We start from the raw sequence: 14,392 nt of genomic DNA, 5'->3' as shown, positions 1-14,392 counted from the left end.
TATTGCAGCAAGAAAATAATTGTTTCGCATATTTACATAGCCTATAGAAGCACTAAAGATACACCCATAGTAGAAAATAATTGTATTGCTTGTAATTACAGGCACTGTAAAACGGCACTTTTTTATTTTTTTTATTTTTTTATTTTTTTGCATTTTGGTTACATCCATTGTTATTTTTTTGTGATTTTAGGAGTTTTCAGAGTTTCATTAGCAAAAGACCATCATTGCCGTTTGTAATAATGGCAACACATTATTTTTGATTAAAAAGTGGTAGCCAAGCAATTAAAGTTACGTTCTGAGCTGTAGTGGGTTAAATACAGTGTATAGCAAGCTACAGTTTCACAAAAAAAAAAAAACTTCCAAATCTCTATTTTGTACATGACAATATTGTAAATTCACATTTTTAAGATTGCTCATACGTAAAATGAACAAAGATAAGTATATGGTGTATAACATGATCTCAGTGTTTTCTTAGACCTTTAAATGCAGAAAATGTTAGGAAACAATGAAGAAACAAAGCTGCAATATCATAAAACAACAGCTGCCCAGAGATCGCTTTGTAAAAACTCTGTCAAAACAAAAAGAGAAAATTTTATGAGTTTATGGTAAAAATGAGAAGTTTATATTTAGCAAAAACATTTGCCTAAATGCATTCTCCATTAATGCTGAATAAAATAATGTGAGTCACAGCACAGAACATATGTATTATGCTATTTATTTAGGTATAGGGATTTTTTTTAACTGACTATTGTTAAAAAAAAATTTTTTAACTGCATAATCAATCAATAATTTAACTTACTTGAAAAACCTCTTCTGGACAACCAGAATCATGTGAGCAAGGAGGGAGGACTAGAGAGGTATTTGCAGCATAACTATACAGAACAAGACCGATCAGTGTCCCCACCATGCCAGCAATACCAGAGATCAGACAGATGTTTAGCTTATAGAGAGAAAACCACATAACTGCTTATTAATGTGTATGTCGGAATAATTCACATCCAAAAAAGCTTTAGTTACTTGAATTTACCAGTGCTTTCCTAGGAGTTCTTTCAGATGCCATTCCAAAGGATCCAGCAATCACAGACTAATTGGAGAAGAAGAAAAACATCAGAATTAAAAGAAAAGGTTGGATTGTCATTGTACATTAAAGCAACTGTCAGAAGAAAAGGGTCACTGGGACTTGATGTTATGTGTGTGTGTGTGTGTGTGTAAATGTTTATTTTGTGTATGCTCATTTTATATATTTTGTGTTTGTTCATTTTGGCAAATCATAAGACTATGGCAATCATTCAAGCATAACTGTATCGTAGTTATAAAATAAACATACCACAGAACCTATACAGAGGGGGCACACAAACATATATTTCATATCAATGCTGGCGTTGTAAGTTGGTATAGTCAGGAGGAGCTGAAACAAACCTAGTAATAACACCATAACCTAGAGAGGGGAAAACATATGGTGAGAGAAAAAAATTCAAATATTCAACAACAAAACATCTCAAAGAAAACCGTTACGATGACTAAGATCCCAAGCCCGTTATCTGTCTTCCTTAATGACCAAAAACTGGCCCACATCCACTTACTGCCACCACTTCAGGGTCATGAAACTTGAACAGACGGTGAAATTTGGGAGGATCCGAGTCAGCAGACTGCGTTTGAGTGCTTGACATCTTCAACAGTCAGCTAAAAATCAACCGAGGTACTGAAAAATAGGAACATTTCAAAGTTCAGTTCAACGATTATAATGGCTCCCTACAGTCTGAAATAATAGTGAGAGAGTCAGTATCAAACATGATCTGATCCCCCTGGATTAAAAGAACGTTTTGCGTGAATACAGATGCTGTAGGAGAAAAACATCTTTGTGAGGAGAGGAAGTGGGCGGATATAATACAGAAAATGTGGCTGGAGAGAAGAGCAGCACAGCTTGATACAGTTCTGATTACTCAACAGCACTTCAGAGGAAGAGGTTTAGAGTTAAAAAAAAAAGAAGAAAAAAAACCTTCACTGCACTACATTCATTTCCTTCAGAGGGCTGGACTGGCCAGATGTCCAAAACAGCTCCTTCCTTTTTATTTATTTGTACAGCATAAAATCACAAATAAGCATGATAACCACTGCAAACCATTGCACACTTCAAGTGCACTTTTTTAGTTTCAAACATCACCATAAAATACACTATATGTAGCTTTAGTATGCTTGTATATGTTATTGATATAACTGTCTAATCAAATGTAATTTCCATTGAAATAATGTACGACCGACTCACCTCGAATGTAGTTTCTGTGAATCCTAGTAAGCTCGTGACAGAGAGGAACAGAGCTGTTTATGAAGTGATCGAAAACACTTAATAAAAGCTCCTATGGGGAGATGGGGGCTGGACAGACCCCTTTTCGTTGCGATGCTTGCATTCAAAAAAAAAAAAAAAAAAAAAAAAAAACGCAAGGGAGGGTCGAACTCTTTTTGTATTCTACAAAAAAAAGAAGCGCAGATCTTTTATAAGGAATTATTGCGCACTTATAGGCGAGATTGCTCAACAGGAGAAGAAAAGGGTCCTGCCAGCACACTACAAACAGCTCAAAGAATCGACTCGAGCTGAATCCTTGCAGACTCTTTAGGTCAGCCTATCTCACTCATTCATGTGGAATTCTGCCGTGCGTGAACATTCGCTCTGAGCTTGTGGCTTTGACATTACTCAACTGTAACTTTAAAGACGTGTCGTATATTTGTTATCACTTGTTGCAAACTTAACTTACTTGAAAACGAAGGATGACTTTGACTGTGACGACGGACCTGTCAGTGAATACTGGCTTAAGTCGGGTAGAGGAAAAGCTGGAAGACAAACAAAAAGCTTTGCGGGACAGCATCGAGAAGGGGGAGCCCAAAATATTTGGGGTGAGTGAACGTCGTGTTATGGCTTCATTAATTTTAAAGGGCTCCGCACAGATTCTCGCAGGACGTGTTCTGGCATATAGACTTTATTTTTATTTTTTTTAAGTCAAATTTTAGTCAACTGTGGGGTTTTTTTGCTTTTTTTTTGCTTTTTAGTTTTTTTTTTCTGTCAGAGGAGAAAGACCAATAGATTTGCTAACAACAAATAAATAATGTGTGCACAATTTTGGATATTTCCAATTAATCTTTTTGTATCCTTGCTATTTGCACCTGGCCTAAAAATATAATCTTAAATAGCCTAATATCTTTATAGTCCTCCAAATCTCTTAGGGCTCATGATTCAAGGAACATGGCAATTAAGAACACAAACAGGGCACAAGCATAAGACTTTAAAGTAGAATTTTATTGAGCTCTGAGTTAATATAAATTCTATATTTCCAGTATGTGCTATCAGGAGTTCTGGCCCCATGTCCATTTTTACCATTTTAAATCACTAGCCATTTTGGTTACTAGGCCAATAAATAGACCATACAAGTATCATTATGTTAAAGAAAATACAAATTAAAAACTACAAATAGTCCAACTTCTTGACCAACTGTCTTGACTTCTGATTGGTCAATACGCTATTCCATTTTTAATGAACAAAAACATTGTGTCCTTAATATTTTAAGATGTACATTTTTAAAAGCACTAAGGCACTGGAGACCATTCTGTATTACGAACTAAAAGGATTACATGACTATATTCACAATTTGGCATAACAACTCATAACTGTTACATTGTCAATCCAATGATGAAGACGAAAGGCAGAGAAGATCAAATATAAGTTCTTTTATTTAAATTCAAAGTAGACTCAGATTATCCAAAGTGTAGAAACAGCAACAAGACAGCGTGTAGCACACCATAACAATACCAGACCACTGAAGTGAGCACACAGAGGAACTTAAATACACAGTGATAATGAGACAATGACAAACAGCTGTGATGATTAATGAGTGTCCATGGAAACTGATGAGTGGCAGGAAACCGAACAAAGGAAACAGGCAACAGATAAATACAAACTAAAAGTCCATGAAAACAAAACTAACTAAACATAATTGTGACAATACCCTATTGCTTAATCCTCTGGTGCTCTTGTGTGGTGGTCAAAAATGACAATTCTTTTAAATTATTATTATTATTTCTATGAAATTGTTTACTACATTTTAGTTCAATAATGTTTTTAATATTTTGTATTTTTATGAGATTATATGGTACTGAATTATATATATGCATTAGTTGTAATCCATTGATGCACTGTTTGAGCACAGACCTGAAAATTTCCAACTTCAACTGTCATAATTCTTGAATGCTTTAGAGTACAAGTCCGGTCACTTTTTAAAGAAGACAATTGGCAGATTATTGCTGAATTGAAAAAAGTTAACTTTCGAATTTTAAGTTTATTGTGAAAAAAAAGCACAAAATTGTTTTTATGAAATATATATTTTCCAAAAGATGTTTTACTCTAAACTCTTAAATGTGAGAAAATCAAAGCCATAAATATAAACAAGCTGTGTTCCAAATTTGAGGTTGATTTCTCAACAAAAAAAAAAAAAGAGCTTTCATAAGATTTTGTTTGGGTGCAGTACCAAACTTTTCCACTAGATAAAATTCATCTCCCATTCATTTCCAATGCACAAGTGTGACTATTTTTTTGAGGACCATTTAAAGGTAGGGTAGGCTTTTGTTAGATAAACTACATTTGTTATACTGGTTGAAACTCTCTTCACATCCTGATAGCAATCAATAATAGAAGTGATCTGAATATAAAAAAATCATATCATATGGAAATCAAAGGACCAAAAAAAAGTTCTTCCAATCATTGAATTTGGTCTGAATGACAGGATGTGCTGCTAGTCAACTTATGTATTTCCATGCTGTGTGTTCATGTGTTTTGGATGAGACGTGGCTTTGGAGAGGGAGTGTGGAATCTAAAGCTTGGTTTTGTTGTAAAGTTTTCTTTAATCGAAGCAGAGACCAGGAGACTTTTGGGATCACGTTGAAGAAGTTATTCTTTATTGAGGACTTCGCGTTGACGTGGCTGCAGTTCATCAAAAGTCTAAACTCAAGACAGTTGCCTTGCAAATTTATAGACATTTAGGGGGAGGGATTTACATTGAGGTTGAACAAAGCATGCAAATTAAGTATACAGGTTAAGGAACGGTTAAGGATGGAGGAGGGTAATTAGCTCCTGAGAAACACGATAGCTGCTGATAATACTGAAGGAGCTTATATATGTATACGGTGATAGCGTCGTATTCCTATAGGTAGATGTGGATCAGCTGAGAGTCAGCTGATGCGAGCTTGACTAACGTGACCTGCCAGAACTAACGCTACGCTTGATAATTATAGAAGAATGAACATTTTGGTTTAAAATGACAAATTTAAAAACTTAATAGCAGCTCAAACTGATTGAAATTTCATGTCAACTGAATTATAAAGTTATATATTTTACTTTGAGATGTACAAATTTCTTACTGAGCCATTTTTTCTTGCTTTTTTGTGTCTTTCATAGGTCTCTCAGATAGTAATAGGATTGCTGATCATCTCCTATTCTATACCTCTGCTTTCTACAGAGATCACAATGATACTTAACTTTGGTGTGCCATGGTGGAGTGGCCTTATGGTAAATCACACTAATAAGCCTAGGATGTTAAATAATGGATTAAGGTGATGACAAAGTATTCAGTGAAATGTACAGTATTCTGCATATCCACCAACCATGGACCTATCACTAAACTTTATTCTTTATTCTTTCCTTTTTTTCAAACAGTTTGTCATTTCAGGCACAGCTGCAATAGCATTGGAAAAAATTGCCACCATGAAGACAGTGAGTTTGACCTTACAACAGGACAGACTAACAAGCCTGTGTTTGGGCATAATCTAGATACAGCATATAGAGTTTGTGTATTCTAATGTAATTCAGTCATGACCAATAATCAAATACAAAGGCTTCACAAAAGCAGGCACATGTGTAAAAGTTTCTGTCTCCAAAGTCCAATTCACTTACAGGTATGAAAAAGACAAAAATGATGAAAGTTGCTCTTGTCTTTAGGTCTCTGTTTGCCTGGCAGTCTCTGTTGTGACCATAATCATCTCAGTTATTGCACTTATCCTATACTATGTTGACATTGCTTCCAATCCGACAACCAAATGCCATATAGGATCAGACCAGTTGTGTGACCAACAGTATTATGCCACTGTATGTATCTCATACCCCCTCATATGTGAGAGTTCTATTATATTATATTATGTAAAGAAAATGAAACAGTTGTATATTGTAGTAAGTACTCCTTCTTCAAAACAGAGAATCAGCACAGGAGTGAAGATAACCATCTCAGTGGTCAATATTGTCCAGACAGCACTGTCCTCTGCTTTCACAGCTATACTGTATAATCAGAGGAGGAACTTTACGGACTATGCGGTAAGAGAAAAAAAATGGTTTATTTTATTTATTTATTTATTTTTAAATATTTTATATTATTGATTTTGTATTGTCTACAATTCATATGAACTTGTGATTTAATGATGATTTATTCCAAAGAAAAACAAAGCTTTAGTCTTGATCGGATTTGATGTCAAATGTTTTGTTTTCATAGTGTTTTGGCAAAATGACCATGAAAACTTGTGTTCTTTTCCGCACTTCTGTTCAGAATTACATTAGGAAAAAAAGTTTAACTTTTTACAAACACTATGAAATGTTGTGTTATATTTTAAGAACATTTAGGATCAAATTCAAAGTGTTTTAAAGCTGGTTTGCTAATATGCACCATATTGATTTTTCTCCTCTCTCTTTCTCTCAGACCCTAAGACATCCTGAGTAGGATGCTGATCATCCCATGAATGACATTTGTACCCCCATGTATGACAGTTGTACCCCTCATGTATCACATTTCTGGATTTTAATCAGAGGTCCTCAAACTAACCTATCCACTATACATGTGTGGTTTTGCTTAACCAATGTAATGCTGTGCAAGAATGCAATGCACTGAAATGTTGTTGTATTTTAAGTGAAAATGAACTGAAAGTGAATTGTATATATTTTTTAATCTAATATCATCAATATCGTCTAAATATGTTTTTTTTTATTTTTTTTTATTAAAGTTACATTTCAAGTTTAAAGGTAATATTTTGTTGTTTTATTTTATTTACAATAAATTCCGATCATTTCAGCTTCTCCATGCAAGCAACTGAACCATTTTCAAGAAATGGCTAAATATGCATCTTGTTCGTCAACACTTGAACCATTAACACATTCTATTCTATTCTATTCTATTCTATTCTATTCTATTCTATTCTATTCTATTTATAAAAATAAATAAATACAAATAAAAACTTTGCAACGTGTATAGGCCTAGCCTTCTGTGCTAGACTAACTGGGACTTGTCTCAGCACTTACATATTATTGCACTAAAAAAAAGCGTCTGCTAAATGATTAAATGTAAATGTTTGCTAAGTTGCTAGAAAACCGTTTCTGTTCAGGGCCATTCGTCAGTCACATAACAAGACCATAGAAAAATTAGCTTACGATGATAAGGGTTTGCTCGTGAATATTAATCACGTTATGTGATAGTTCCGAGTTGTTAGACTGATTTTAAAGCTGTCGAATTGCCAACTTCCAGAAGAAAAGCTTGGCACACGAAATATTAGTCAAAGGGAAAAGTAAATAAATAAATTGATTTATAAAAGAAATTGTTTAGAAGCTACATCAAGCAATAAGACGTGAATCATCAGCTGGAAGAATGGATAGGCCTACATTGTGGGATCCTGACAATCCAATTACACTAAAAATACACGTGTGCAGTAAACATTTTGTCACTGGTAAGTCAAATATCCAAATGTCAGTTTTATATATTATATTTGTGTAAGCTAACTCTCCAGTGGGCGTAGTTCTCAGAATAATATGACACGTTGTGCTCTGTCTCGCCTGGATCCACTTTTGTGTCCTTCTTCATCGCTCGTTTTTGGGGGTCGAGAGCTTATAAAAACTTATTTCTGTTTTGTTTTAGCTTGTTTGCTGTACACCTTGTCACATAGCAGCTTTTAGCAGTCTACTTTTTTTTTTTTTAAGTCAGAAATGACAAGGAGGCAGCTTCAAGTTGGATTGTTTTTTCCGGTGTGGGCGTGGCCTAGATGCGCTCTGTCTATTAAATATTCATGAGCTGTTCCCCCGTAGCAGCCAGAATTCGTTCGTTGCTAACAACAGACGGCGTAGCGGACCTCCCTGAAATAAGCAATTTTTTGGCTGAATATATATTACACATCAGTTTCTACTAGATTTAAGGTTTGTTTCTCGTCACAGGGCAAGTGAATTTTTATAAAACGAATGGCAAGATAAAACATTATGCCTACTCAGTGAAGTGGTCTCAAACTCGGCTCCTGCGGCCACTGTCCTGCAGAGTTCAGCATTCTCTGGTTCAGCTCCAACCAGCTCAAAAGCAGTTTCTAGCAATCCTGGAGAGCTTGTTTAGCTGGGCCAGGTGTGTTTAATTAGGGTTGGAGCTAAACTCTGCAGGGCAGCGTCCCTCCGGGAACTGAGTTTGAGACCACTGCCTTGTTGTGCTGTTAACGTTAGGTGGTAACGTTAACGTAGCTTATATCGGAACATCAACTTACAAGTAACTTACTGTAACGTTACTACCGTCACATGATTTGTAGTCCATCAAATCTAATAATAGTGAGTGTAATTATTCGAGTAACGTTAGGTGACTCAAGAATGTTCTTTGGAGCCCATTGACGTGCTTGTTTTGCCCAATCAAAGACAAATTAGGGATGTGATAAAAAAAAAGGAAATTGTTGATTTTGTTTCCTGTGAGCATGACAGTGTTTCTAAAACTTTTTTTTTAAGTAACAATTCACCTTCCTTTCCGTCCCTCTCATAGTTTATGTGATGCAGAGACCAGCTAAGGGGGATGACCCTATCTTTAGGCCCATCATCATTGATGGAGTGGTGGTCCGAGACAAAAAGTTCCTGCAAAGACTGGGCAAAGTGCTGAAACTTGATTGGCTACATGGCAAAAGTGTAGAGGCATGAACAGACTCACTTGCATACAGTATCCAATTACTTTGTAGTTTGGAAACTTAGCAATGACTATACAGATATGGGGCCGTATTAACAAAGAATTGTATTGTACCACTAAGAGTCCTCCTACGAGTTCATGGCTAGTTTTAGCTTAAAACCTATTCACAAAACTCTTAAAAGCAAGTTTACCAAGGAACTCCTAATATAAGATTGAGGCGGAGTTGACCTCATTGCTATGGATGATATAATTTTTTTAAATTGCACAGTGTAGCAGACAGACATCGGGGAGGAGAAATAAAGAGAAATATATAACTGTAAAATGCAATCACCATTTTATGTATATATATACACACACACACACACACACACACACTTTTTGTACCTGTATAGAACATCATCATGATGGAAATACATAAGCACAAAAGATAAGACAAAGAAAGTCAAACTGGACTGACTTATTAAAACTATGAAAACACCTTTGCGATACATGTGATTACTTTTTAAAAGGTCGATGTCAGTGTAATATTCCAATATATTTACTCAGTTGCAACGCTCATTGAAAACAGCAGGCATGCTTTTGGATCTGAGTTTCTCTTCAGGGGGACTTTTAAGCTGTTCTAGGTTAAGGAGCTACTTTTAACGTTAAATAAATGAATTATATAAGTGAATTACTCTTAGATGACAATTTTTTGAGTCCTAAAATTAGGAGCAACACGGCCCTATTTTTAAAGAGTTGCTCCTAAATTTCCTCAGTAGGAGAAAATTTTAGCCTTAAGATTTTTTTGTGAATACGGCCCCTGTTATTGAAAGGAATATCTGTGCAGACACCTATAATATAACATTATAGCTTTGATTCTTGATTTTTAAACAAATTTAGAACAAGTTCACCTTTTCAGTAATAGCATGTATAGTTAGGCTTTACATGCAACTTATTAATATATGTTCATAGGCTTGAGTTTATACTTTGCTCTCTCTCAGATAAGGAAATCGCTCGTTGACAGAATCATTCCTTCTTTTGCTTGCCGAGCTGTGGAAAACAACGCTTTCATCTCACTAAGTGTCCTCCTAGAGAAGGTTACTAAACTTCACATTTCCTAAACTAAAAATGTGGACAGCAAATATTTTGAATTCCAACCTATTTCATACCCAAAGTGATTTATTTATTTTTTAAACCTCTTCAGATGGATGCCAGTTGTGAAACCTATGACAAATTCACGCCCCTTCATACAGCATGTGAGTTGGGGAATTTAGAGATGATTAATTTCTTGCTGTCAAAGGGGATGTCTCCTTATCACAAGGACCGCTTTGGAAACTGCCCAATGTACATGGCCATTAAAAACAGGTACATACAGTACACATGTGATCTGAAATGAGTTGTAGACTCTAGAACTGCACTGATTAGTTAATTCAGCTGACATTTTTGACTAGTAAAACGTCAACTTTTATTTCATAAATCACCATTTAGAGTCTGGCTTTATAGACTCCTGTAGGGGTGATGTATTTTTGTCGACCAAAACACAGAAATTATTTAGCAATATAATATAATTTTAGGAAAATATTTTTTAAATAAAAACTGAAAAAGTTGTCAGAAGTTTAATGATGGTGACGTTGAAGTCATGCGTTCGTGTTGCAGTTCGTTTATGGCCTTTAGCTTTTTACTTTTGGGGATTGTATTTAGACTAAAAGTTTCATAAAAGTTGTTTTCATGTGTGAAGATTATCATGATGTGCAAAACGTGTAAGAACCTTGACTTTTGTTAGTCTCGCAATACCAGAAAAATCCTATCGGGTTTATGTTGAGGGAACTAGGCCTACAAAAACATGTCGTCCCTGCAGCACTCTACTGACAGCAGCTAATTTATCCTATATTATCTGAATTCTCACTCAAAGTAATTCAAACTAACATTGGGGGCATAAATTAATCATCACAGCTGTATTGGTGTTTCTTTTAGGCAGTGTCATGCTGTTAAACTCCTGATCATAAAAGGAGTCACTGTTAAACTACAGACTGTGAGAATTGCCATGGAAATGATCCAGTAAGCATTTACCATGTAGTATCTCACACATAAATGTCACACAACATTTTACAGCACAATGCATGTTTCTTATTAATATAATTGTATGAGTCAATGAGCTTATTTTTGTTTAACCTCTCACTCAACAGAGTGGTACAGAACAGAGATTACCCTCTGCTGCGTGCTTGGTTTCTATCAGGAGTTGACATGGACGCTAAAGACTATAATGAACGCACTGTAATGCATGAGGCGGTTTATCTGGGAGATAAATGTATGATCGGCAGACTACTGGAATATGGAGCCACACCACTGGTATGAACTACTTTCTTATTGGACAATATTAGAGAAGGATGAGGTGGTTAATGGTAAATGTTTATTTAAAAAAAAAACGAATTTAATATTAAACACACTGACACTGACTTTCTCTCCATTTCTCCAGGAGAGAGATGTGTGGGGTCAGACAGCCATGGATTATGCTCAAAATGACACAACGATCATGGCTCTTTTTGAGCCTTTTTTCACAATGCGTCTATCTGCTGTTTAAGGCAGAACATTCACACAAATAAAAAAGGTTCTAATAATAACAATAATAAAAAAAAAAAATAGTCTTTTATCAGAAACCTTTTTAATTAATCTTTTTTGTGAATTTGTATTTTTCTCTCAATCTGCTGTATTGTATTTGTAGGAGGAAAAATAAATAAACTACTAATAAATAATAATAATAAATGAATCTATGACAGTACCAATGTGTGTCATGATGTTGGCTTATAGTGTGCAAGGTTTAAGGTACATTTATATATAATTTTTCTGGCATTTTCAAAATTCCCCCAAAGGCTAAACATGGTTGTGAGAGTTATAATTGTAGTTAAGAATAGTCTTTCACAATTCTCATATGGGATCAATTTATGTGTATTTATGTGTCGTTTTTTTCTGGATGATGTAAACCGTACAGTCTCTTTAGTCATCGGTAGGCGGCAGGGTTGCTCCTACTTCCAGAAAGGAAAGAGGAAGCAGGCATTTGCTCGAGGAAAATTAACGCTTCATGGATTAGTTTAGTAAACCTCAAGTTTATTATTGATGGATAGAGCTGGCATATTTTGTAAGACTATTTATCTGACTCTAATATGGAAAAAGCCCATCCAGAACTTAATTAACTAATCCCCAAGCGGAGACGCCTAAATTCAGCGTTTTGAGTCTTTCTGTGTAGGACACTGTGTTGCCAGTTCAGTTGTTTTCCAGTTGTTTCTTTAACACGTCGTTTGAGAAGAACATTTTCCTCACGAATAATAATTCTGCGCCAGCGTTGTCTAAGAGTAGACTAGTTAATGTGACCTTTTTAAAATGGGTCGGTGTTTATATTTTACAACACTTATACTTTCAGTTTCATATCAGTTGATACCATTGTGTCACTCTTTCGAATGGGACAAGCAGTCTGGTACCCTGCAAAACGTGCGGTCCATCATCACAAGTTTGTCGGAGGAAGCACACAGTTGCATAGTCTCTACAGTCGGCGAAAACAGAGTCAATCTGTGTCTCAAGGTGAGCTGATATTGTGGAAAATTCGTATTTTGTAACAGAATTTTCCATTTTGTAAATGCTTTTTGGTATCTCTATCTAGTTCATAAACAGCATGTAAAATTAATAATGCTGGCTATATGAGAAACAAAGTATGCATTTATTTATTCTTTTTTTTTTATTTGGGGGGGAAAGCGAAGGATTTGACAAAAATAAGTTGATTAGTTTTTAAAAGCAAATCAATCAATGTAATATTTGGAAACCTTCTGGTGGTCAAACCAGACCTGATGTTGAAATGTGAAAACCTGGGGTTACTTTGATAAACCAGCTGTGTGAACTTGAAGTGATCTGAAATATCAGTGAAATGACTTTGTCACCAGCTTTTTGACACCAGTTCAAACTGGTTAAGAAAAGTGAGGTTAGTTCTGAGAAAAGCAGAACTTGTGTCATTTGCTTTGCAGATATGGTTTGATAATTTGCTAATGCAGTGAAATTCATACAATTCTAAGAGTAGTGTCCAAATTCTTTTTCCAGGGCTACCTGTATATGATATTACTACATGATGCTTTTTGGATGGCTTTGTGCTGTTCTGTGGAGTTTTTTGGAAAAACATTCACACTATTGTATTTTATTTATGGGTACCAGTTTCTACAAAGCGGTGTGAAGTGGCTATCAGATGCAGTGGCATCAGCTCTTAACACGGTCATCCAGTATGTTACAGAAATCTTGGAAGCATCAGGAATTGATGGTAATTTTACAAAAAAAAATCTTTACTTAAAATGTATTTAAACCAAAGCACATATTAACATGTACATTTTTCCATGTGTCTATCTAGCCAAGCTACCTTTCCAAAAAGTTACTCCGGAGGGAGTGATTTTTGTCACTCAGTGGGCCCTTCTGGCTGTTGTGGCCTACATGATCATATCCTTCATCCTGCGCTTGGTTGTGGGTGTTGTGAGACAGGCTCTGTGGCTGCTGAAGGTCACCTTTGCCATTGGCATGTTTGGATTGATTCTCAGTGATACTGGAGCCTCTGCAGAAACCACAGCGATGAGATTAGCAGGCCTGGCGTGTGTTTGTGTCCTGTTAGGAATAGGTGCAACATCTGCAAAGCCAGATACGCACCTCGAAAACAAAATCAAGATGCTGGAGAGACGACTAGGAGAGATGGAGAAAAGCAAAATGGAATGATATGGAAACCCTCACTAGACCAGATGTTACTTTAATTTCCATTTCTCTTGTAAATCCAAGGATAGAATTCAACATGTTATTGTGACTTGATACCCCCCGCAATACAACCACAAGTGCATTTTGTTTGTCTAAACTTGGAGGGTGCATTAATATTTCAAGAGTTAGTTAAAAGATTATTGATTATCAAGTAAACTGGTCCCATAGCACAACTGGATCTGGCATTTAAAGGCCAATTAACATCCCACAAACGTTGGCCATTGGATTTCGACACGTCAAAACACTAATTGAACATGTGCGGTGAAAACAAACCCTGACCTGACGCAGACGGGGACAAAACCCAACAAACGTGTTTGTTGGCGTTTATCTGTGTGGTGTGAATTGGCCTTTAGGGGTTTAATTGTTCACAAATACTGAATGTTCAAACATAGAGAAAAGTTCATTTTACAGTGTCTGGGGCTTTTAAGATTCAGAGAACTGCAAAATGTCTTCACGCTGCATTTAAATAATCTTGTTTTTGTTGCTTTGTAAATTATTCATGGATATGATGGACAGGGCAACATTACAAAATGTATTTAATCAGTTCATTATAATAAATTTGTTAACGAAATCCACTACATTTTTCTATGGCTCGTTAGAAGAAAAAGCCTGAAATGAATCCCTAAAGTCAGAAATCACAAACTGAAAAATTGGTCTCTGCATTTAATCTGAACCAGATGCAAATC

General features: G+C 35.6%; 4 protein-coding genes across 4 annotated transcripts; 3 read left to right on the top strand and 1 right to left on the bottom strand.

The window, feature by feature from the left end:
• Nucleotides 1–118: 118 nt before the first annotated feature.
• On the bottom strand, nt 119–2,476 carry LOC311076253 (uncharacterized protein). Its single transcript, XM_084104296.1, has 6 exons — nt 2,267–2,476; nt 1,584–1,702; nt 1,328–1,438; nt 1,028–1,084; nt 800–940; nt 119–568 (listed from the first exon to the last, which is right to left on the bottom strand). Exons 2-6 carry the CDS (start codon nt 1,668–1,670, stop codon nt 461–463), a joined length of 504 nt encoding a protein of 167 aa, XP_083960422.1. The 5' UTR covers nt 1,671–1,702; nt 2,267–2,476; the 3' UTR covers nt 119–460.
• A 283-nt stretch (nt 2,477–2,759) lies between these two features.
• tmem176 (transmembrane protein 176) lies at nt 2,760–7,238 on the top strand. Its single transcript, XM_084104285.1, has 6 exons — nt 2,760–2,892; nt 5,444–5,554; nt 5,702–5,758; nt 5,984–6,130; nt 6,236–6,352; nt 6,732–7,238. Exons 1-6 carry the CDS (start codon nt 2,767–2,769, stop codon nt 6,750–6,752), a joined length of 579 nt encoding a protein of 192 aa, XP_083960411.1. The 5' UTR covers nt 2,760–2,766; the 3' UTR covers nt 6,753–7,238.
• Nucleotides 7,239–7,522: 284 nt separating this feature from the next.
• On the top strand, nt 7,523–11,644 carry LOC311078048 (L-asparaginase-like). The gene is made up of 7 exons (XM_084106701.1): nt 7,523–8,212; nt 8,811–8,956; nt 9,929–10,024; nt 10,132–10,292; nt 10,902–10,985; nt 11,114–11,276; nt 11,404–11,644. Exons 2-7 carry the CDS (start codon nt 8,819–8,821, stop codon nt 11,506–11,508), a joined length of 747 nt encoding a protein of 248 aa, XP_083962827.1. The 5' UTR covers nt 7,523–8,212; nt 8,811–8,818; the 3' UTR covers nt 11,509–11,644.
• Nucleotides 11,645–11,940: 296 nt separating this feature from the next.
• On the top strand, nt 11,941–14,385 carry tmem109 (transmembrane protein 109). The gene is made up of 3 exons (XM_084094318.1): nt 11,941–12,503; nt 13,125–13,227; nt 13,315–14,385. Exons 1-3 carry the CDS (start codon nt 12,306–12,308, stop codon nt 13,668–13,670), a joined length of 657 nt encoding a protein of 218 aa, XP_083950444.1. The 5' UTR covers nt 11,941–12,305; the 3' UTR covers nt 13,671–14,385.
• The last annotated feature ends 7 nt before the right edge of the window (nt 14,386–14,392 follow it).

This window comes from Abramis brama (genome assembly GCF_963993115.1).
Source record: "Abramis brama genome assembly, chromosome: 2".
Lineage (NCBI taxonomy): Eukaryota > Metazoa > Chordata > Actinopteri > Cypriniformes > Leuciscidae > Abramis > Abramis brama.
This window is presented reverse-complemented; position numbering and strand designations above follow the sequence as displayed.

What these genes read in the sequence shown, in the direction of transcription:
- tmem109 (XM_084094318.1), top strand. Translation starts at nt 12,306, where the DNA reads ATGGGTCGGTGTTTATATTTTACAACACTTATACTTTCAGTTTCATAT. An exon ending in GAGTCAATCTGTGTCTCAAG is followed by an intron (nt 12,504 to 13,124) that starts GTGAGCTGATAT and finishes TATGGGTACCAG; the next exon opens with TTTCTACAAAGCGGTGTGAA. An exon ending in GGAAGCATCAGGAATTGATG is followed by an intron (nt 13,228 to 13,314) that starts GTAATTTTACAA and finishes GTGTCTATCTAG; the next exon opens with CCAAGCTACCTTTCCAAAAA.
- LOC311076253 (XM_084104296.1), bottom strand. Translation starts at nt 1,670, where the DNA reads ATGTCAAGCACTCAAACGCAGTCTGCTGACTCGGATCCTCCCAAATTT. An exon ending in GAACTCCTAGGAAAGCACTG is followed by an intron (nt 941 to 1,027) that starts GTAAATTCAAGT and finishes TCTCTCTATAAG; the next exon opens with CTAAACATCTGTCTGATCTC. An exon ending in GTCCAGAAGAGGTTTTTCAA is followed by an intron (nt 569 to 799) that starts GTAAGTTAAATT and finishes TTGTTTTGACAG; the next exon opens with AGTTTTTACAAAGCGATCTC.
- tmem176 (XM_084104285.1), top strand. Translation starts at nt 2,767, where the DNA reads ATGACTTTGACTGTGACGACGGACCTGTCAGTGAATACTGGCTTAAGT. An exon ending in CATGGTGGAGTGGCCTTATG is followed by an intron (nt 5,555 to 5,701) that starts GTAAATCACACT and finishes TTTTTCAAACAG; the next exon opens with TTTGTCATTTCAGGCACAGC. An exon ending in AAATTGCCACCATGAAGACA is followed by an intron (nt 5,759 to 5,983) that starts GTGAGTTTGACC and finishes TCTTGTCTTTAG; the next exon opens with GTCTCTGTTTGCCTGGCAGT.
- LOC311078048 (XM_084106701.1), top strand. Translation starts at nt 8,819, where the DNA reads ATGCAGAGACCAGCTAAGGGGGATGACCCTATCTTTAGGCCCATCATC. An exon ending in TACATGGCCATTAAAAACAG is followed by an intron (nt 10,293 to 10,901) that starts GTACATACAGTA and finishes TGTTTCTTTTAG; the next exon opens with GCAGTGTCATGCTGTTAAAC. An exon ending in ATTGCCATGGAAATGATCCA is followed by an intron (nt 10,986 to 11,113) that starts GTAAGCATTTAC and finishes CTCACTCAACAG; the next exon opens with AGTGGTACAGAACAGAGATT.